At 40.4% G+C, this 23,939-nt stretch overlaps 1 protein-coding gene across 2 annotated transcripts in view; it reads right to left on the reverse strand.

Moving 5' to 3' along the window:
- mast1a (microtubule associated serine/threonine kinase 1a) overlaps positions 1-19,535 on the reverse strand; it is an 80,961-nt gene extending 61,426 nt beyond the window's left edge. The window contains exons 1-2 of one of the 2 annotated variants that reach the window (XM_034688993.1): positions 18,426-19,535; positions 7,447-7,478 (exon numbers count right to left, since the gene is read on the reverse strand). In XM_034688993.1, the coding sequence (XP_034544884.1) occupies positions 7,447-7,478; positions 18,426-18,464 (71 nt within the window). In that variant the 5' untranslated portion in view covers positions 18,465-19,535. The remainder of the gene's footprint in view (positions 1-7,446; positions 7,479-18,425) is intronic. The other variant, XM_034688994.1, reaches the window with a different exon arrangement.
- Between the last annotated feature and the right edge of the window lie 4,404 nt (positions 19,536-23,939).

The following is a 23,939-nucleotide window of genomic DNA, read 5'->3' on the forward strand; positions in this document are numbered from 1 at the left end:
AGAGGAGAGAGGGGAGAGCAGAGGAGAGGAGAGGAGAGGAGAGGAGAGGGGAGGAGAGGAGAGGTCAATGAGTATTTAAAAAAATGAAGGAAACAAAGCAACTACAAAAATATGAACGAGGAGAGAAAAAGATGAACAGCAGTGAAGTGATGTAAGGGACAGGAAATAAAACAAAAAGGGGGATAAAAAAGAAAGACGTGAAGGAGGACAGGCGAGGACCTGAGCCAGGCAGACAGCACTCCAGCACTGCCCACTGTTGGCTCTCCGCTACATAAGCACTCCCTGGACACTGACAATAATGCTTTCACTTCATAATGCTATCTCTGGCTCCCAGGCTGCTGGCCAAGCACACATACCTTCCAGTGTGAGAGTGTGTTTGCGTGAGCGTATAAACATGTGTGTGTGAGAGTGAGACGTCAGCAGCCATAATCTAAGGCAGGTTAAATCCTCGAGCACATCCTTGGGCATAACGACAATAAAGCTCAATACGGATATAAATAAATACAAATACAGCATGGCTGTGGCTTTGATAGCACACATACACACATTGTTAGAGCACACACACACACTTACACTCAGGCAAAGAAATGATCAAACCTCGCTGTACTTTAAAAGCCCTTCAGGCATGCACTTATCAAATATAAAACATGCTGTATGCACTAAATCACATTACACAGACACACATGCATTTAATATCATCAAACACACACACACAAGTATACACACACACACACACACACACACACACACACACCATATTGCTGGAGCTAAATGGAGACAGGGAGACAACTGTGAGACAGCATGAAAGCTGGCAAGAACGATGGAAACATCATGGAAAAACACAACAACCTCCTCGGGTGAAACAACACACTCACTCACAACAGTGAGGACGCCACACAAAGACCGATGCACGGAGGCAGATTGTTGCCATTTACCTTTTTGTGCGTCGAAACATGTTGCTAGTAGCAGAGTCTGTGTTGGCAGATGAACATGAGAGCAGCTGAGTCGCCACACATGCACACACGGGAATAAACACGCACGCACACACTCGTACACGCGTGCAGTCAAGAGGCAGCAATTACACTCCACGCCGGCATGTCAGCCTCCTCTGGCCAGTTAAACACACACGCACACCTCGCCACGGTACTGTACACGTGAGTCTGCAAGTGCAAGCAGGAGAGAGATGGAATGGAGAGGAAAATGTGTCACAGACTAAGTGACGGTAGACAGTAGAATGAAGGAGTGAGAGAGAGAGGAAGAGGAGGAGAGAGGGAACAGGCTGTCGAGCATCTCTCTCAGAGGGAGGGAGGGAGAGAGAGAGAGAGAGAGAGAGAGAGAGAGAGAGAGAGAGAGAGAGAGAGAGGACTGTGGGGCTGCTCTCTCTCTCTCTCAAGGGTATCGTGCCAAGCCAGGAAGTGTAGAGCCACAGAGGCGAGGGGAGAGGGGGAGGGGGAGGGTAGAGAGAGGGAGAGAGAGAGAGAAAGGTAAAGAAAAAGGAACTACAGGTGAATAGTGTATGAATGAGAGAGGAAGACAGCATGTGGGAGAAAGCGAGAGAGAATGCAGGACAGAGAGAGCGAAAACTAATGAGAGGGAGGAGGAAGATGAGGGAGCAGTGAACTGGAGACTAATGTGAATGACAAGACAGGGGAAAGGAGAGACACAGAGGGAGGGCAGGGCACTAAGAGGGTGGCTTCACATATGAGTGAGTGTTATTCTGCAGCTTGCTCATGAGCATAATTATATAGACACTGGTCCATGTCTTTGTGCTTCCTGACCTACCAAAACTGGATCTGGCTCAAATTTTCAATACCATGTAGAACATATATATACCTCTTTTTCAATGTCCTCCAAATTACAGTGCCCACAGCTGGACACTGTAGTTTGGAGGACATTGAAAAAGAGGTACATAGCTTCTTTGTTGAGGACAACTAACTGCTGAATGTATGGCGTTCAAGGACAGCAGGTCAATGCGCTGTATACAGGATTAACTGAAAATAATCCATGTTTATCATAATGATGGATCAGGTCTCCCAGGGCAACAGTGTAGCTGGTTTATATGTTTGTTGTAGTCTTTGAACCGTAAGTCTATAGCACGGACAACAACAATGAAAGCCTACATGGACAATGCTTGTTTGGAGATTTGGTCGTAGCCTTAAAATATAAATCAAAAAAGTGATCCATTGCACTGGGCAACATTTTACTTCTGGTGAACACAGCCACTTTAGTTTTTAGGGATGAGTACAAAAGACATTGTTTTTCCGTTACAAATACTAACCAATGACAAAAATATTTATTGATCCGCATTTGAAATGGGTATTTATTCAAATTTGAGTGGTCCCTACAAAGGACCAAAGCTACAAAGCCTTACTGTTAGTTATTCAATTTTAAATTTTTACATGTACAGTAGGACTGTATGAGCCATGGATAGTAAAAACTGACAGATGGATGAACACACTCTGTTTTACGTCACCCTCTCAGGTTAAGAAGCACATCCACAAATGCCCAGAACAGTTTTGACTCCAATGTGAAATGCCGTTCTAGATGAGCTTTGGCATCCTCTTTTTGCCCTAGATATCAAAGGAGCTGCTCCGCAATGCCCAGCTAAGAGAGATGTCCTTTCTTTGTATGTGTGTGCGTGTGTATGTGTGCGTGTGCACCCTCCCTTCTTCCCTTTGAAACAAATTCACCAAATGTTAAAGCTGACGTGGGGTGACAGTTGCACAGTGGTGCTGAGGGGAGTAATTCAATAATGGATGCCATCTCTAATGTGGGAGTCTGGATGGATAAAATATACATGGGAGAAAGGAGACACAGAGAGGAGGGGGAGGTATGGAAGGGGGAGGGGGAGGGGGGTGGTGATATCACTGAAACACTGTGGGGGGTCATAGACAGGGATGGGCGGCAGCATGATATCATATGGAGGACATGTTGTGTATTCTGTGTGTAGTGTGGGATTTTATTCCATGTCTTACAGGCTTTTCGGAAGAGTACATTTTTTTGCAGTCTTCTTGTCCCTCAAATCACTCTGTCCTTACCTAGTGGCAACCTCAGGTCTAAAAATATAGAATAGAATAGAATGCCTTTATTGTCATTGCGTGACTTGCATACAATGAAATTAGGAAATATGAGTCCAAGTGCTAAAAACTGCAGGTCATCGAGGGTCCGCTTGAGGCTGGCTCTGGATGTACCGGAAAGCACATACACACCAATTCAAAAAAGACGAACTTTGCAGCAGAAAAAAACATGTTTACAGTCTACAGTCTCGAAGATATTGAGATTACGAATCTTCTAATGAGAGGCACAGCTGACTTGATTGACAGGTGGGAACACTGTAGCTGTTGGCTTGGAGGCTCAAAGCCTGCCTCTTTACGTCACAATTGCTCGACAGCAGCAATACGGCTGCCGCCGACGATTGGCCTCAAAACAGTGCTTCAGAAACAGATGGGTGACGTCACGGATACTACATCCATATTTTATACAGTCTATGGTCCTTACTCTGCCACAAACCCAGAGGCATAGTGTCCACGGTTTAAGACTCCAGCTTCGGGGCGCTGGTGGCCTAGCGGTCTAAGCGCCCCACATACAGAGGCTGCAGTCCTTGTTGCAGGGGTCGCCGGTTCGATTCCAGGCCGCGACCATTTCCTGCATGTCTTCTCCCGCTCTCTACTCCCCACAATTCCTGTCTCTCTTCAGCTGTCCTATGGAATGAAGGCAAGAAGCCCAAAAAATATAACTTAAAAAAAAATAAAGACTCCAGCTTCTCCCACAGGAGGATGTGTGTAGATAGCATGTGTATGGTTTGGGTTCTGGATGCAGGGAGAGCCTTTAGCTCCAGTGTCTCCTTCACGTCATGCTGTGAAATCTGCCACCCTGCAACACGGGTTAGGGGTCATGGCTAAAGCACATCCTATGACATCAGTCAGGGTCACACATGGATGTTGCATGCTAAGACCACACACACACTCCCAATGCACATAAAAGTGTGTGGTCAGTAAGGCAGTTAATTATAATTACACATGGACACAGGCACATATGCATATTAACCCCCCCCCAGAATGTTTAAGCTAACTCCATGTGGTTCTCACTGGCAGCCAGCACCTCTGCAGGGTGATGTGCACGCAGATTGGTAAAAAGGTACATGCAGTTAAAAAATGTTTATCTAATAGAGAAAACAGAGCTCACAACAGGATATAAATTCAGTGCTTCAAACTTACAATACAACCCTGCAGTGCTAGCCACTTAGTGTAATTCTAACAGTATACATGTTAAGCAGACGCGTGGCAGAGTAACATGACTGACATTGTGCTCACACAAAATTACTAAAAGAAGTCTACGGACAACAACAATTTCAGAAAAATGTCAAGGATTTTAACACTTGAAATGATGATTGCAGGGTGCAGGCGTTTGGTGGAGAATTACACCCCCCTGCCTATGTTCAAAGGCATTTTCAGACAGCATTTGGAGCGGACATAAGACACTTGTCCAAAATTCTGCCTGATTTGTGAAGTGCTTTTTAGCAGCAGCAGCAGCCAGCTCAGGCTCTCCAAATCAAACTTTAAGAGTAGATGAGAAAATTCACAGTTTGTCTGTGTAAGAGAGAGATGATAGATGCCACGAAGTACTTGGTAATTAAGATGCAGAAAAGAAACATTGCCAGTGACAAACACTTCAAAATAATCTCACTTTGCTTGGAATAAAATAAAATCTGTGTTTTTTAAGTCATATAACAGAGTAATACAGGTACAGAGTTACAGCTGAAAGAGAGAGGGGTTTTATTTTTCATTTCAGCACCACGGACAGAGACTCATCCACTACAACAAAAGCTTCAGTTCTGTTAACTGTATCCTTCGTGGCCCCAGAATCACTTTTGTTGTAATAAGTGCTTGGAGTGTAACAGTTTAATCATGCCAGTAGCACAAATTAAGATATTCAACTCAGTCTTGTCAAATCTCTCAGGGCTACTCAATCTCACACTTTTCAAAGTGACACAGAACGACTCCAGAGGGTTTCTAATTCTGTCTCTAAATATGGAGAGGCCAACTAAATGTCTCTCTGTCTCAGAGAAGCCAATCATGTTCTGTTGAGGCTGCTTAAAGATTACAATATTTGTCTCTAATGCTGATATTTCAAAGAATATCCAATAATCTTTTCATTTAAGAGCAACATGAGAGCAGTAGATTAGGTAATGTCACTTCCTTACTTACTGCTTGACTTCTATGTTTCCCCCTACAAGGCATCACTTCCAAACCATGGATAATAATTAGATGTCACTGAGGTTAACAGAAGCATTTAAAGACTAATACTTCATGAAGACAAAGTAGACCTCTCAAGAAGCCAATGCCACAACTGAAATAGACTCCAATAATAGTAAATAATGTCTACTTGTTAAACCCTCCTGTTATGTACATTTCTCTGGAACAGCAATAATGTTCCTGGGTCAATTTGACACAGGGCATATTTAATTATCCAAAAGAGTCAGAACCCCAAAAAATCCCATTACACTTTTTTTTTTAAAGCTAATTTTTAACTCCATTACTGGTGTTCTATAATTCTCACAGATCATGGTTCAATGAGGATAACTCACTCGTTTCTCATTAAAATTAATGTTAAAACATGTTTTAATGTACATTGGAAAGCCCTTAATATAGATACAATAGTTTTACATGACATAGATTTTTGTTTATTTCATTTTACATTTTGAATTTTGAATTTCTTTTTTTAATGAAGTGATGTTGATAAATTAACACGACACCTCTTCTGACATGCAACCCAGATTTGTATGCTGCATTAAGCAGATCTGGAAGGCATATATTGCCAAAAAATAGACTTCTAAAAGGGTCAATTTGACCCGCAAAGTAACAGGAGGGTTAAATGTATGATACTTAAAAAGGGGAAATCTGAGCGGCAGGCTTGGATTTAGCCTTAGGTTAACTTGTGCACATAAAGTGGGCGGCCAGGGTTGGATTCCACCCTGCGGCCCATTTCCCTCATGTCATTCCCTCACCATCTTTCCCAGTTTCTAGCTCGATCCACTGTACTATCCTCTCGTAATAAAGGTGTGAAAGCCCCAGAAATAAAAAAAAAAATAAATAAAAATAAAAAGGGGTTATCCACAATTTTTATTTCAGGAAGATGGCTGACAAGGGTAAGTGATCTGCAACAGCCTAAAGGGTCTTCATTTGGAAAAACATGCTTTAAATCCAGAAATAATGCAAATTAATTATAAACCTGTGCAAAAGTCCCAAAAAAATCAATAATGGAAATGTGCTGGAAATTTTAAAAAGCAAAAAAGCAAATGTATTGCAAATACATAAACAATGCAAATCCAAAAATGCTCAAACACAGAAAACACATGGAAAAAAATACTGACAAATCAAGATATGACCATTAAACCGTTTGTTAGTGTGTGAAATGGCCAGATACAGTGAATTTAAAATGGCCAAGACACAGAATTTATTATTTCAATGGGAGAGTGGCCATACAGGGAGCAGCAGGGCTGATCTCCAAAGCTAACGCATGCTCAGTTTTCAGAGCCTGACAGCAGGCAGAGAAAGCTAATAGTACTACTAGCTGCATAGCTAACATTTCTGTCTGCCACTGTATTCAAGTCTGAAGCAATTACAACTTGGTCGAATGTTCTTTCTGATAACCCTGAAGTCTCATACAAGCTAAGACAAGACATAAGGAGTCGTTTTTTACTAATAGTAAAGCTATGATGTTTGTCCCTCATTACTTACATCAAAATCACCTAAAAGGATCTCATTCACTAACTGCCTTGTACATTTGATGGCTTAAGTTATGTGTGTTACACATCATATACTGCTCTATCTAAACCTCTCTGCCCTCCTCGAAGCACACAGGGCACTGAGGTCACAGCACAGCTGAACTCCTGCTGCTGAACTCTCATTGCACGGCTCACTGGTGCAACAGATTGACGCTGTGAGAGTGAAAGGGCTCCCGCAAAGCTGTAACATGCTGCAGTCTGGAGACAAGGCTCCTGCTGCAAAATACCATTACCTGACTATGACTTCCTTTAACAAAGCTGGAGCAACTCCAACTTCTAAAAAATGTTCCTCCTCTCTGCACAGTGTTTGTATTTCAGCAAGGTAAACAGTCTGGTTTACAATGGGGAAACACCATGTAGAAAAGCAGTGAAACAAGGTGCCAAAATAGCACTGAGTGCATTGAGTCATGCCACAATTGAGTGCCCTAAATCCCTTAGTTTTACAGAGGATTAATCAAATTCTTAGAGACTTTTCCTACCGGGAAAACAGCTCTAAATTTCACCAATTAGCCAAAAAACGCTGAACACACAGCAGCACTGCACACAAAGGCGTGTGTGTATTCTGGGGAGGTACTTACACTTAAACTGGACACATTATCTCACAGCAGATCAAGACATACCAAAACACAAAGAAAAAGGTGTGCAAAATATGAACTTACCTGCTACTTTTGCGGGGCAGAGGTAGATCCTTCTGGGGAGAAAGAGGGAGACCGAAAGAAGAAGAAAAGAGGGAGAGAAAGCCCTGATTAGACAGGTCTTACAAATTATGCAATCTGTTACAGCACTATTTATAGACTTGTGAAAAAGGTGATAATGTACTGTAAGTGTGAAGGGGGGGAGGTAAATTAGCATAAAACCCCTTTAATCTCTTATCATCAACAAAGTAAAAGATAAAACTGACACAGATTAATCCATTTTTGAATGACATAATGAGGAAAAGGGAATTTATGTTGAAATTGACTTAACTGTTATTTATTATCTATAGGTTTGAATATGTCTGCATATATTTTACACCTATTTATCTCACAGTGTAAAATAAATCTCATCCAACTTTAGGTAGACTGAAATTGCTTCAATGTCTTTTCTGTTAATTTCTTGTCCAAGCAGAAATCCGAAAACTGATCCCCGCTAAGTGTTCAGAGACTTCAGAGCTACAGGAATCACCAGGCTGAGTGGAGCTAAAGTCAATTTTTAAAATGTTGCTGCTATATTTATGAAACTGGGACACAACAACAAGAACTCTGATGTGATTACTATCTACTAGGGTGAATCTGTGTGGTGCTTGTTGCCAATCTATTCCCAATTCGATCAGCTCAGGTGAGATCATGTTACCGTCAGTTTCTATTGTCAGCATGCCCCTTGCTGCTTTTCCAGCTATCTATTCCACAGCCAAGAGACTCCATTAAAAAGATATTATCATTTGTATCTTTTCACTCGGGAAGGCTCAATGACATAGGGCCATGGCAAAGAGATGAAAGGATTCCCAGCGACAAAACACGTAAAGCGCCTGAAGTTGAAAACAGGCCCTGACACGGGAGGAAAAATAAGAGACCGTAATTGGTTTTCCAGAGAAGAATTTTCATCCTGTAAGATGAGAGGAGTTTCTCTCTCTCACACACACACACACACAGAGTTTATCTCTTTGTCTTTGTATAAGTAAACAAGCATTACAGAACCCAAACAAAGAGGAGCTGATGAAACATGACTTGACAGCTGGAACTCTCGTCTCCAAACAGTCTCAAATCAAGCTCGCTACCCAAACTCACCCGCTTTACGTTCCAGCACTGTGAGACACTAATACTCATTCTTAATGAAAAACAATGAGGAGCAAATGAGCAGTATAAAACCCTTCTGTGCTGCAAAGATGAATTATAATGTTTTCCAAAAGGAATGTAGAAAAAAAATCATCATTATTACGTCTCATGGAGACTGCACAAGTGCAGTGCTGGTGCAGTTTCACAAGAGTGTCTAAAGAAACCGCACTCCAGGGCACTGGTGGCCTAGCGGTCTAAGCATCCCACATACAGAGGCTACGGTCCTCGTTGCAGGGGTCGCCGGTTCGATTCCAGGCCGCGACCATTTCCTGCATGTCTTCTCCTGCTCTCTCTCCCCACTTTCCCTGTCTTTCTTCAGCTGTCCTGTCAAATAAAGGCAAAAAGGCCCAAAATATAACTTAGAAAAAGAAACCCCACTCTGCACTGACTGGTATATTAAAGGAAAAATCCAACATTTATTTACTTTTTTTGATTAATTCCATTATTATGTTAACTGTTGAGCTCAAGACAATTAGCTTAGCTTAGCATAAAGACTGGAAGCAAAAGGAAACAGCAAAGTTGATGTTAATATTCATAAATGTTAAAGAAAACTGCCCTTCTAAAGCTTCTTATTCTTTAACTGTAAACATAATAACCTTTTGTGTAGATAAAAGCTAGCTGTTTCACTCTTTTAAGTCTTTTTGCTAAGCTATGCTAATTATGTACTAGCTATAGCTTCATAATTGGAGCACAGACATGGAAGTGGAATCATTTTTTTCTGTCCCTCGTAAAGACGGCAAATAAGCACATTTCTCAAAACTATTCCATTAACACGTTAAATTGAAATACATTTCATGTTGATTGACCAGCAGCATTTCCCATTTCAAGGAAATTGATCTCTTTATTTTCTCAATAGGAGTGACATCACCTCACAGTGAGCACTTTCATGGACAGCTAATGAGTTACATCATCAAGAGGAAGTGAGCTCGGCCAGGGTGAGTAAGAGAGCGCCCCGCAGGAGACTCCTGTGTGTGTGTGTGTGTGTGTGTGTGTGTGTGTGTGTGTGTGTGTGTGTGTGTGTGTATGTGCGCGTGTGTGTGCGTGTGTGTGCGTGTGTGTGCATGTGTCTGGGGTGATAGGGGTTGCTAATGGATAAAACCCCCAACACCTGCTCCCTCTCAATGTCTCAGTCCAACTTACAGCTACCGTATGGGTTGTTGCCATGTTACCAGTCAGTCCACCATATCTCTGGATTAAATTTCTCCTCACTCTAAAGTGACCATGACAACCTGTGAATTTTTTCGCAGCAGGAAATGTCTTTCAAACTATTTTTTTGGTGACAGTATGAAGCTGGTTGGTGGATCAGAGATCAGAGAGGAACAGAAGTGCAGATTCAAAAAAGGTTTGGAGACAGAGAGCTTGCTAGTGCATTACAAAGAAAAAGAGTGTTGCACCTCCAAATCTTTGTTAAAAAGTTACGCAACACAACAAACTGTACTTTTGTTTTTGATTGTACATACGTAGATGCAAGGGATGCATAATTCTGGCTGATAGAACTCCAGCCCAATAAAGGGAATATTTATTTTATTATGATTTATTCTGATAGTACAATTTTATCCAATAAAATCAACAAATAAAAGTTGCTTTCATTTACTTATTAACACGCCTGACACAAAAGGTTGTGCTATCGTACCTAAATTACAAGCAGAGGATGAACATGCAAACCCGTAACAAGATTTCAAATGTAAAAATGGCGTCACCTGTTTCTGAGGAGGAGGAGCACCATAGCAATTAATAAGAAGTGTGAAAATTCCTCAATTTCCTCTCCTTCATAATGATATGCATGACTATCCTGACGTGTACTAATACCACACACATAAAATATACATAACCACACAACCTGAACACACTGCATCAATTGTTCACCTATGGATAAGAAAAAAATTAAAAAATAATGACGCTGTTATAGCAACCCGGAAACCCACATGTACACAAAAACACACACATATGAAGTCTAATCAACAGTTGTTATAATTTGGTGTCCAAGCTAAAAATCTAGAGGAACAACTTTTTCTGAGTTAACATTGCACTTTCAGGTTGAAGAAGGCAAAAATTTGGGCCGCTGGTGGCCTAGTTGTCTAAGCGCCCCACATACAGAGGCTACATTCCTCGTCGCAGGGTTAGCCGGCTCGATTCCCGACTGCGACCATTTCCTGCATGTCTTCCCCCCCTCTCTACTCCACACATTTCCTGTCTCTCTTCAGCTGTCCGATCAAATAAAGGCAAAAAGCTGCAAAAATATAAAAAATGTAATTTATATCTAAAAATTTAAATTAAAAAAAAAGAATGCAAAGATTAAATCTCAAAGCAGCATGTAATAAGTGCTTTTGAAGGCATTAAGTGGCACAAACAGAACTTCATGTCTGCACAAATAAACAAAAACCTCCTTAACACATTTAATCGCTTACGCACAAGTTATGAAATGCAAATTAATCATTCTCAACAGTGTTGTGCTTGGCAAAGGAACTGTTAAAACTGATTAACAAATTAGATAGCTTTCTCTGTCTGGCTAGTTAGGAAAGGGCTGTCACATGGTAATACCATGTTTTTTTTTTCTTTGTTATGGTTTATATTTGCCCAAGGACAAACCGAAGGCCAACTGGAAACCAAAGAAAAGAAAAATGTTAATATGCTGCTGCTCTGGGCAGAGTCATAAGGCTTCTGTTCTGTTTGCTGCCAAAACTGACAGCAGACTGTGAGGCAAATGTCACGCAGTGCGTTCTTCACTTCAATAGTTTTCCTTGAAAGCTTGCACTGGTCATTACACCAAGAGCTAAAATAATGCAAGGTCTCATTGGATGTTGAAGTCACTGTCTTGACCTATAGAACTTTCTTTTTCCTTCACCAGATCATTTTTTCGTATTTAACTGGAGCAATTTCTCCTCTTACCTTGTCCATTTTTCTCTGTTTGGGTATTAGGTTGAACTCAGACTCTGGTGCTTCAGAGGTGTCTGGCATGAAAATTGAAGCCAAGTCAAAGGAGTTCAGATATTTGAAGCTATTCCCAAATATATTCTGTCCCAGATCTGCTGCTTTGATATACACTTTGCTCTCTCCCCTCCCTGAATAAACCTGACATGAGAAGGATGGTGTGAGGCAGAACAAAGCAGTGGGCACGGCAGTGAGTGACAGGACTTGGCACAGAGAGCTGGATCTTCTGCACTGATCACACTCTTATCCCTTGTGCTTAGCATATTGGAAATGGGCTCACTGCCCAGAACAAAATATTGGACAAATTATTCGTGTGTGTGTGTGTGTGTGTGTGTGTGTGTGTGTGTGTGTGTGTGTGTGTGTGTGTGTGTGTGTGTGTGTGAGCACATGCACATTTAAGCGTCCGTGTGTGGTGTACTCTCATACTCCTACAACAGAGAGGGGTGAGATACGTCGTACGACTTGTATTTGGTGGTGTGTGAGTGTATTTAAGAATATGAGTGAAGTGTCAGTACACAGCGTGCACACTTACACAACTGCTTTGGGTCATCTTGACCTGGTATGAAGCAGCTCCTCTCAATGACATAAACCCCCCTAACAGAAAAAAATGTACCATGAATCAATGGGTTTTTTTAGTTTCTGGTTGTGGAGACATTTTTTTACATGTTTATTTAAATGAAAAAGGGAGCTCATTATCCGTATTATATATATTATAATAAATAAAAAACAGTTGTGGTCCCTCATAGCATGTCTAATTACCTCAAATGTAAGTTTATCTTCTCAGCTAGCTCATCTACAATAAAAAGAGAGAAAAGGGAAGGACACAGAGAAAAAGCAAAAAAGGGCAAAAAAAACATGATTTGAAAAAAACATCCGCTGAACTTGTGTTTTGTAATGTAATCCTTTGCCTGTGTAAGAACAGGACAACCAACACTGCCAAACATCATGACCTCAAATTGGGTTAGCAGTGGTGTCATGTTGAGCTCCACATTTGAAAAAGTGGATGTGAGGAGCAGAGGTGAAACATGGGCAGTTGGGTAAATCATGAAGTAGATTGTTTGTGTGCTCAGGACAAAGGCTGCTTGTCATCGTAGTTTTGACCTAAGCATGGTCAGGTCATGAAAGCTTTTAGTGATGACTGCTTTGTTGGTGCTTCCAAAACAGTTGCAAATGGTTTGGTTCACAGTAAAAAGCTTTAAGTCACAGACACAGACATCACAAAGAATGGAATAATTTCCCAAAGTTAGAGGTCTTTTACCATCTTATAGTACATTTAACTAAATGTCATATTTACCATGTTCACGAGAAGTGACCATGTGAACGCTCCCCTCTTATTGTATTTACAAATAAACTTCAAGTTCACTTGTTGTGAAATTTCTGGTTACGTTTTCAGAAATGGAGGAGCCCATAGAATCTAGTCTTACGTTAATAAATGCATCATTATGTAACTGACTGTTTGGAGTTAGAAGAGCTAAGTTAGCTAATGTTAGTAAGAGCACAGATGCACATGTGGTTTGATAAAAGTTAGTCACGTACAAGACCAAAATGATTCATTCAGGTGTTAATCAAGATTGTTGACTTTGTTGTCTTGTTTTAGTATTTCCACAAATGGAAAAAAGATTTTTGCATTTACATATAAAAAGCAAAGTTTGATCCATTGGCGTCCATGTTTCCATTCTGCTACCGTTTGAAAGCCAAGCCTTTTTTGTGCACGTCTTTTCGATACTTCATGACTTTTCTAGTTCCATTTGAAGCCAGCAATGGTTTATCCCCACAGTTAATATCCAGAGCCATTGACAAAAGAAACCGACATTGACTCTCAGGAAGAAACAGAAAACGAATGGTGGCTTTTAACTGAGCTGAACAGGGAGCACTAACAAATAAAACAGACTAGTATCAAATTGAAGTGAACCCCTCAGAACTGATCTTTACATTTCTGTTATGCCCAAATTAAGGGATAGTTTTCACAGATGTTCAATTCTGATATGTATGCACTTAAAAACTAATATTGCTCTATACTGTATCGTTGATTTTTCTCTTGAATACAATGAGAATTGGTCTTAAAAATATATAGAGAGGAATATTTAAATGGAATCAAAAGGGGTTTTGGATTTTACACTTCAAAGAACACAGATAAGATAAAAATAAATGACTCTACACTGTCATTAATAATTCTAACTGATTAACCCTCCTGTTATGTTCGTTTCTCAGGAACAGCAATAATGTTCCTCGGTCAATTTGACCCGGGCATATTTAATAATCCAAAAAAGTCAGAACCAAAAAAAAATCACAATAAACATTTCTTTAATCTCATTAACTCCATGACTGACCATTTAAATCAATATTTAGTGTTGTTTAATTCTCACAGAGAAGGTTCCTGTCAAAAGTCATGCCAACACCTGTATTCTTGCACTTTACAGATGAGGTCAAGAGAAAGGGAGAGTGTGTGTGTGTGTGTGTGTGTGTGTGTGTGTGTGTGTGTGTGTGTGTGTGTGTGTGTGTGTGTGTGTGTGTGTGTGTGTGTGTGTGTGTGTGTGTGTGTGTGTGTTTGTGTGTGTGTGTGTGTGTGTGTGTGTGAGTGATTGGGGTGAAATATGTCACACAGTTGCAAGGCAACAATTAGTATTTGACACGTATGATTCCTTTCAGTCTCCACTTTGAGTGCCGGGTCAAATAAACCCACAAACAGTATATGTAATAAAAAAAACCGGGGGGTTTCAAATATGTGAAACTAACCATTTTCATTTTATATGTTGATTACAACTACTAAACCAGGCAGAAGAAGTTTCATACCGTAAAATTACTTTTACCTTCTTTTTTCAATTTTTGAACTTTAGAAAGGGTTGATTTGACCTGCAACATTACAGAAGGGTTAAGTATTGAAATATTTTAATGGTAATCAGTAAAACTTAGCTTTACCTTAGCTTTGGTCAAAATGGGTTTCATGCTGCATGCATAAACAATTAACTAAAATGCATGAGACACAAAAAAGCTACAGACACACATGTACACGCACACACTCCTCCGTTCTCCACTGTGTCTCTGATGTGAAAGTAGATCCAGGCTGTAAAGGGATCTAGATATTGTAATGACCACTTAAATGGGGTTGACTGTAGCCCACAGCTGCTGTCTGCCTCAGGTCTACGCTGCCCCCCTCTCCTCCTCTTGGCCTCCAGCCCTCTTAGCCTGGCCTGCTGCTGGTGGTTGGTCTTCCTCCCTGAGGGCACAAAGGGCTGTTAGGCCACCATTAGTGCTACTAATGGGCCTGACAACTGCGCCACATCCTCAGCATTTAGACCTCCTCCGTTTGAGATATTATGGATATCGACCATTTCAATGGACAGGAAGAGTAGGGGCCGGGGTGGGAGTCCATTTGATATGTACATATAGGCATGAGTGTAATGCACAAAAGCACACACAGAGGCACACTCAAGACTGTTGGTGTAGCCATAGTACAGTCAACTGAACTGATAGACACACACATTAACAGCACTCAGAGTCTGACTAAAATCGAAAGTTTGATTCTGCTTTTGAGTGATGTATCTTTTGTGTGTGTGTGTGTGTGTGTGTGTGTGTGTGTGTGTGTGTGTGTGTGTGTGTGTGTGTGTGTGTGTGTGTGTGTGTGTGTGTGTGTATGTGTGTGTGTGTTACACTTAAACCTTTTCTGTTCACATATAATTGCCATTCCCTGCCAGGCCGCCTCTACTCTCAGTTTCCACTGAAAGACTTGATATCCAGCTACATTTAGCTTCTGAGAAAAATATTTCAAAAAAAGACGACTGAGCTCAGCAGAGGGACAGAGGTACAGAGGGACTGAATGTCTTACACAGAACTTAAGGATAAGATGACTCCCAAGCTTTTTTTTTTTTTTTTTTTTTTAAATCTTATTTAAATCATCATTATCAAAAACTATATACCATATGAAAATCTTAACATGTTTCATCTATGAAATCTGGGCCTCTAGAAAAAGCCCATCATACTATATTCAAGTCAGTCAGTTGTAAGAGTGGTTCAATCAAGAAAGAAATGCCCAATTTTCTTTGATTCAAATATGAGGAAATCCTAATTTTTTTACACAATGAACCATTTTGAATTCAACATCTTTAGTAGCGGGTTCGACAAAATATGACATTTACAAAAGACATTAGAAAGTGGTCATCTTGGACTCTATATTACTTGCTGTTGCCTTTTATTATTTTTTAAAACTTAAAAACTAGGGGTGTAACGATTCTTTTTAACAACGATTTGATTCGTATCACAATTCATGGTTGCTGATTTGGTTAAAGGACGATATTGGTTCATTTAGAACGATATGATCTGAAAGGACTCAGTGACTTGAAATCGATCCAGTAACTTTTTAGTCAAAAATTAAACAAGTGTGACTGTGAAATAAATACCTTGATACTGGACAGTCCTAGATTCCTGTTGTTCCTTGTAAGGATATATACAAACAAGTATACAACAATTAATGGCAAAAGCATTCACATTTTATTTGAATAAAGTGCAACCAACACTTCAGGTTGAATTAACAGGAGGTAAACCTTTTCTGCTCTCATTTTTAATAAAAGTACAGTAAGTGCAACCAACATTTCAATAGTAGGTTTACCTGCTAGTTCTTTACATATCCTACAAACAGCAAGCGACTTATTTAGAACATCTCAGTCTTTGCAAAAGCCAACTTGGCCCTGTCTGCCTTAGTTGATTAATTTCACGCAAAGCATCCACCACACAGAAGAAAGCCTCCAAGGAAGCTTTTGCCCCTGCCTTCCTGTGTTTGTCATAATGTACACGATATGGGCTAAGTGACTAGCATGCATCATGCAAGTGTTATGGAATTATCTGAGCTTCCTTAAAGTAGGCCAGACCCAACAGGTTATAACATATTTATATAGATATAAATATTAACATTAAAACAGGTCTGATACCAACACTGGTCTTACTGGGGTCAGGGGATGGACCCAGGGATGGCCAGGAGTAGCCATGGCTCCACTTCAAATCTGACGGCCACCTCAGTGATCACCCCAAAATCAAAATGGACGCCATAAGTTTTCACTGACTTTGCCTTAAGATTCAGGGCTCCACCTACTGACTGGCCACAGAATAGGTCATACACCCTGTCTTCTTAATGTTAACAGAGGAAACAGAGGCCAAACTTTAAAATTAAAATACAAGTTAAATAACGGTTGGTGGTAACAAGGGTTGTGTCATTATGGTTGGTTCTTCTTATGCTAATTTATGTCAAAGGGCTTGATCTACTAAGGTTTGCGTTATAAAAACAGGTGCAAAGCTGATGTACTAACCGGGAGCACCGAGGATTGCGTCTGTCAAATGAGCAAAATAGCATGTGCAATCCATTTAGCGTGTTTGCCGTCATGAATATGCAGAATACATGCAGATTATCGGAACGCGCAAAATACTGGGAGGAGGAGATGCAAATGTAATCATTTAGCACACGCAATGTGTGGTGTTTTTGCGTTAATAATTAGCACGTTTGAAAGGCAGGTGCAAACTGGCACAGCGTTATTCACAAATGGCTGCGGCCATTTCGTCGAGAAGGAGGCATAGGTGCAACTCCCCATGGTGAAAGCCTGTAGCACACGCAAAATCCTCATTAAAATAGGGCGGTCCGCAGTACTTTTGCACCTGTTATCAATTGCGCTTGCAATCATAGTAGATCACCCGCAACACGCCCGTTAATAGCACGTGCAATTTTTTTGTTTACACGGTTAATTTAGCGCTCCTTATTTGGGATCTTAGTAGATCAGGCCCGAAGTGTTCACTTTTCCGAGAGACGTTGTTTATTCTATTAAGAGTCAAAGGTTTCAACAGACTGCTGACAGCTTTCCTTGCTTTTAAAGTAACTCATTTTCCTTTTGCCGTATTTTAAATAGTGACTTTAATGAGCACTTTTTGTTTATTCCTCAAAGAATTAAGCAAAGAAGATTTAAATGTTGCAACTATGTTGTGTTACTTTTCATAGTTAAAACAAAAAATACAAAGGAACATGTATTGATTGCAGTAGTTACAGTCTGATAAATGATGATAGAAAGGGCAAATAAATGCTATTCATCATAGGTGCACACATATTGTTTGCACCCCTGCAAAAGTCTGTGCCACATTGTGCCTACCAAAGTCAAAATAGTCTGGCTTTGCCCCTGACTGGGCAGCTTTCATTTAGATTTTTCCTCAAATGTATCAGGACATAATGGGTAACTTTCTGACATATTTTGGGGTAAAGCCTGGACTATTTTAGAGCAAAAATTAGCTTACTTGTTTAAAATGTGATATATTTTTTCAGAGAAGACTTATCAGGTAAATCATTATTTGGTAAAGTCAATAAACAGTTTCACATTTGGTATTTCAAAAATCTATTATATAATAGTAATAATATATAATATTTTATGTATATAGATTTCATAATCTACAGTTTAATTAGTTGCATTAGTTTTCCACACTACCTACTGTTGTCTGAAATGCTGCTGTTTAAAGTTAGTGTCTAAACCACTTTAGATTAGGTTTAAAAGCTGGACAAAAGTACAATATGATTTATCCTGTGCCTTTTCATTCTGCTGGCCTGAGACTCACTCATAGGCCATTGTGTTCTATGACTGAACTTTGGAGCTTTCATTAATTAAAATGTGTTGAAAGCAATGCAAGAGTATCAAATGAATACAGTGTAAATTGATAACACTGGCTACATGTCAATTCACATCCCTTCCAATTATGTGTAAACAAAGCACCACTTTGGAAAACACTTCATATTCCTAAACATGAAGTATCATAGCCTACTTGTATTTTGAAAACATCTAAGTCAGTTCATTCTGAAAAACAACATAAATGGTCAATGCACTGGATGGATGCCTGACATGTGATAACAAAATAGAAGTTCAAACCTGCAGTCTCCGTCTTCGGATGATCCCAGAATCATCCATGGCGCGTGGCTCACACCTGTTAGACAATCTCGTGGCTCCAGTGGTTTCCAGGTGACGCGTTTAGATGTCCCACACTATCGCGTGGCTTTCCGCGCGTGACAACGGCCCGTCAAGTCACTAGCATCCAAAAATGTTAAACGGGGCAGCTTTGAACCGGCGTTAAACAGCCAATATCCTCTCATAAGCCAACCCTTTCTTCTCTACAGTAATACAAATGTATCCGTTTTTAACAAAGTACAGAAAAGAGCCTCTCTTGGACCCCAGCAGACATCACCTGCTGGCAGAGACTGACAGACTGACTTGCTGTCGGTCTCTGTGGCTCTGTGGTGGGAACTGCTGAATAAGCGCAAGGTTGCTCAGTGGGACCAGCGTGTACTGCGTGAACTCAAGTCCAGCAGAGAGACTGAGTAGAAACCTGAGATCAGCTCAGACTGCCAGACTTTAAGCTATCACACCACTGATTAGGTATACTCAACTTTGTAAACATCTTCAGTTTAACACGTGTAGCCTACTGATAGCTCAAAGCCAAAACCAGTTCTCAAAAACTAAAAAAATCAATCAAGCTAGTGTCATCCTTTAAAAGCCTGTATCACACGGATCCTCGCTAAATCTGCACACCACATCGCTGCAGCACGCCACTACATTGTTCACACTCAAACACATTTGATGTGCTACGATGAGGACAGTGCATTGCATACACATTACACACTACTACACAACTGCTAACCTAGAAGCTACGACAGAACACAAACTGTCAGAGCTTAAATGCATTTTAAAAGATAGATGCGAGATCAATGAGAATCTGTGGCGTCTCTATACGTCCCTCAGTCCAAAGATACACACACACAAACACCTAGGCTATATATACACACGCATCGGCAGTGAAAGCAGCTTGATAACTTCACGTTTTCGTCCTCTCGTTGGCAGATTTGTCCGTGTATTTGCGCTCCCACAGGTACACGACGTGTTCACTATTTTCTTCTCTGGTGTAACATCGCTTTCCTCGCGAAAATTGATCTGTGGTTGCTACACAGGCTTCGCTCCATCCTCGGCTCCTACCACCCACTTCCTACTACCAAATGACGTTTAACCCTTTAACCACCAGAAGCTTTCTTTCTTCAGCATTCATCAGCTATGGCGGTGGGGTTTATTTACAGGGCATTTTGTTCCAAACCCTTGTTTTCTGACAGCAGTCACCAGATTTCGAATAAACACATCATATTTTACCTTTCAAATTCAAGTTTTGAAAATAAAAAACAAATGTGATAAGTAAGACAGCATGGACTTCAAAAGTTGTTAATCCTTTAATATAAAACAAACTCATAGCCTATATATTATGATCATGGCTCAATCAACTTTGTCATTTTTTATTTACATTTTTCACTGTTTTTGGTAAATTTCATGGAACTGCAGAAGTCAACTGCGCTAATGTACCATCTGTACTGGAGATTAGTGTTTCATAATAGTATTAGATTTCTCAATAATTTAATGAGGATTCAAAACCTTCATCAGAATAAAAATTGGCATATTGTCTAACAAAGTGTATAATCAAGGTAGGCTATTGGAACAAGTAAAATAGAGATAAAAATATACATTCATGCAGCTTAATACAAAAACATCAATATAAATAGCACTAGCAATTTTATGTATAAAGCACATTTAATTTCAGGTAAGCTTTATGTGCTTTACATTAAGGGTTAAATACATAGAGAAACAATAATAACAGTTGCTTACAGTGGTGAATAACATACAGAAATCAAACAGTGATTACTGCGTACCCCAACAAATATTTTGTTTATTTAATGGGTAGCTGTTATAGCCATAGACTGTATAAAACATGGATGTAGTCTCAGTGATGTCAACCATCGGCTTCTGAAGCAGCGTTTTGAAGACTAAAAATGGCAGTCGCCATATTGAAATTGCTGATTTAACCTAACTTTTGGTCGATCTACACACAGGCAAAGAGGCAAATTCAGGCGTTTGGCCTCCAAGCAAACAGCTATGTCACAACTACCTGACAGTAAAATCAGCCATGCCTCTGAATATGAAACCTATGCACAACTCTTAGCAACGTTGCAGTTAAAACAGATGAGTCAAAGATAACATTTTTAGCCCCTGTATACTATGAAATGTGAAATTGAACATAGGGGTTAACAAGGCTTCGTTGGCTTTTGGTGGTAGTCTCAAGTGGACACTGTAGGAACTGCAGGTTTTGCACCCTGCATTTGCTTCATTTTTCAACACCAGAGGTTGCCACTTTGTTACAATGCTTCAAATCAAATGGAGGGATGCCTGCAAGCTATCGGAGGCAGGTTGAGTTGCACGTATTCCACACTTGACATGTGTCATCTCACGATCACTTGACAAATGTACCTCCCAATAGGGTTATGGATTTAAGCTGCAAGATTTCAGGTCACACCTCCTGCTCTGTCATTGCCACTTTTAGCCCTGCCACCTCCCCAGTATCCACCTTCAGGCTCTTACAAGGGGGTTGAAAATGTAATCTTATCAGTCTTCAAGATTCTTTATGTGAAATAAATCTGTGGGGAGTGATGAGGTTGGATCCTACACCCCAAATACAAACAATTTTCTGGTGATACTATGAACATTTCAAACCGTTCCAAATGCCAGTTGTCTGACTGGTCTAACTCTTGGAGCCATCATCATGGTGTACTGTATATATCAATTTTCTGATTTAAGAGTATACAGGACATTATGGCAGAAACTTTGAACCATATTACGGAGTCCAATCTGAAACAGACAAAGTAAATCAACAGCAGGTTGAGATTCACAAACACCCTCAATGTTTGACAGTTCACTGCCCAGCCTACAGTAATGTGATCCATTTTCTGTGCACAATGTTTGTAGAGAGAGTTACTTAGTTACTAAACAGTTAAAGTGCTCAGTCCAAATGTGTTTATGCTGGTTTGTGTGTCCATTGACTGCATGTGTGCCTTACATCTGTCTGAATTATCAGTCCACACAACCAGCCGTCATGCTTCCACCACTATTCCAATGAAAAATGGCATCAAGCATCATGCATTATTCAACAATCACACCTGTCACACATGGGATTCATGGCAACATAACATTTCACAGCTCCTCACCCTTCAGTTACTCACACCCTGATCCAAATGTTAATGACTGAACGCTGGCAGAAAACCAAAATCCCCCCACGGTGGTTTAAAGAGAGAGAGCTGTCAACATATTAACTGAATCTGCAGATTTCATGATAACAAAAAGTGAACTGTCCTGTCTCATTGAGTCAGCAAGCTGATAGATCTACTGTCATGAAAAGGAATGCATTCCCCAATCAATACTAAAGGAAAGACACCGCTAAGCAGAGTAATCACTGGCTACTGAATCTTTAAAGGGTAAAGTCTATCTGAGAGCTCACTCAGTGCAATGTCTGTCAGGATGGAGTTTCACTGTTAAACATTCTCACAAAAATAAGACAAGAGAATTGGTCAAAGGTGGCTGCTGGGTGGATCAATGTGAAGAGAGAAAAAACAAACACACAAGAGACAAAGCAGCTGGTCTGGCTCCAGCTCCAGGACGGAGGGAGACGAGGGAAACTTAGTGGCTTTTAGCATCGTGGCCTTAATGTTCTCCATCTCTCTGAGCAGGCAGAGCTGGCAGGCTTTAGACCCTCTCACTCAAAGATTTACAGCTGACAGATCACTCTAGGTTCAGCCTCAGCTCCCCAACTCCACCACTTCAAGCCTACCAACGCCAACCACATATGTGGGACAAGACCTCATATGTGTGATGGTGGACAAAAGGAGGTAAATCACAGATGGGCCTCATATCACACATTTCTTAATAACAAACTTTGCAAAGTAAAAGAAAAGGGAGGGACACAATAGTTTCATTTTTGGTAGTTCTCTTACATTGAAACATACCTTTCTTTTTGTCTGTTTATGAGTCTTTGCTAAGTAATAAAATCTCACTTCCCACATACAACCCTGAAAGCCTTCCAGATGGAACAGCTTTAATAAGTTACTGTAACAAAAATAAAGATTATTGTGAAGGATCAACTTTTTATTTCTTACTTATATTTTTGGGGCTTTTACACATTTATTTCCAGAGGACAGGACAGCGGATAGAGGTGCAACTGGGAGAGAGTGTGGGAATGACATGCAGTAAAGGGGGCCACAGGCTGGCATCAAGTCTGCTATATGGGGACTTTTGTGGTATCACATATAAGTTGATGGAGGGATCTCTGTGTTTTAAAATTGTTCTAAACCGAGATCAGAAAATGATGATGTTAGGTCCCCAGCAGAGATCATGCTGAGCCTCCAATGGTATCAGAATATTCATGAAATCTCAATCTTCGAACTACAAGTGTGTGTGTAGGTTAAGGCAGCTCAGTCACACACATCAACTCTCCAGAGATTTGGTTTAGCAATTCAATAAAGGTGGGTAACTAAGAAGAGACACATAATAAACAATGATCAATATGAGCTCAGCAGAAATGCAAAAATATCCCAACTGTAAGTCTCTTTTTACAAGGACAAGGTTTTTGAATCTCATGCTGATCTGTCACAAAACAAAGCATTAGAATAAACTGGGAGCATGACTAAATGTGCTTTGGTGTCAGAAGGTGAAAAACAATGTTTCACAGAGTGACCCAGTTACCAGTCTGTCTGACTTCCCCTGCACATTGAGCCTGTGCTGCTTTTCTTATTAATATTAAATAGTTAATGCAGGCACATGAATTTTGCATCTTTTTTGTTCAGTAGGTGCTGTGAGCGCCGAAGAGGGGAAGAGGCAGCTGTGTAGAAACATTACAAGCACAGTGTGAACATAACAGTGAATGACTTGTTTCCTTTTGCTTCTCGCAAAAGCTCTCTAAAATGATGTCATCCTCTTTTTTCGTTATTTCTAACGGATGGCCTGAGGGAGGTCACATGGGGTCAGCTCTCTGCAGTCAAAAAGCTTGGCAGGGCTGGGATTTGGGATATGCCTGCCGCTTGTGTGAATCCCATTTCCCGTCCTGGTAAGCCAGTCTCACAAGAGCCACGTCAGCTCACATCTCTTCATAGACTGAGAGTACCTCCCCCTGTTCTCACATCTGCTGTGTGCATGTGCGTAGATGAACAGGGAGTCAGCACTCCCCCACAACACAGACTGTAACATGAAGACATTAAGTTTTCCCATACTGATTAATCACATGATACTTTGTGTCAGTGTGTTCTGCCTTAAGGGAAACAAGAATTTAAGAAATATTATTCAATACAATCCATTCTAAAAATCCTTTTGTAAACAATCAAATTGAATTATGGTAAAAGTTCAGTTTTGACAATGTCTGACAGATATGGATTTAATTATTTCTTCGGCTTGAGATGTTTGTGTTGGTTTGTGTTTGATTTTTAACATCAGGCTGCAACTTCCCTTTTTTTATTTAATGACTAATAGATTATTTTTCTTCAAAGGTGCTCCGACTACATGGAACAAATAAGCCACTGAGAGGCT

The sequence above is a fragment of the Notolabrus celidotus genome, chromosome 7 (genome assembly GCF_009762535.1).
Source record: "Notolabrus celidotus isolate fNotCel1 chromosome 7, fNotCel1.pri, whole genome shotgun sequence".
In the NCBI taxonomy this organism is placed as follows: Eukaryota; Metazoa; Chordata; class Actinopteri; order Labriformes; family Labridae; genus Notolabrus; species Notolabrus celidotus.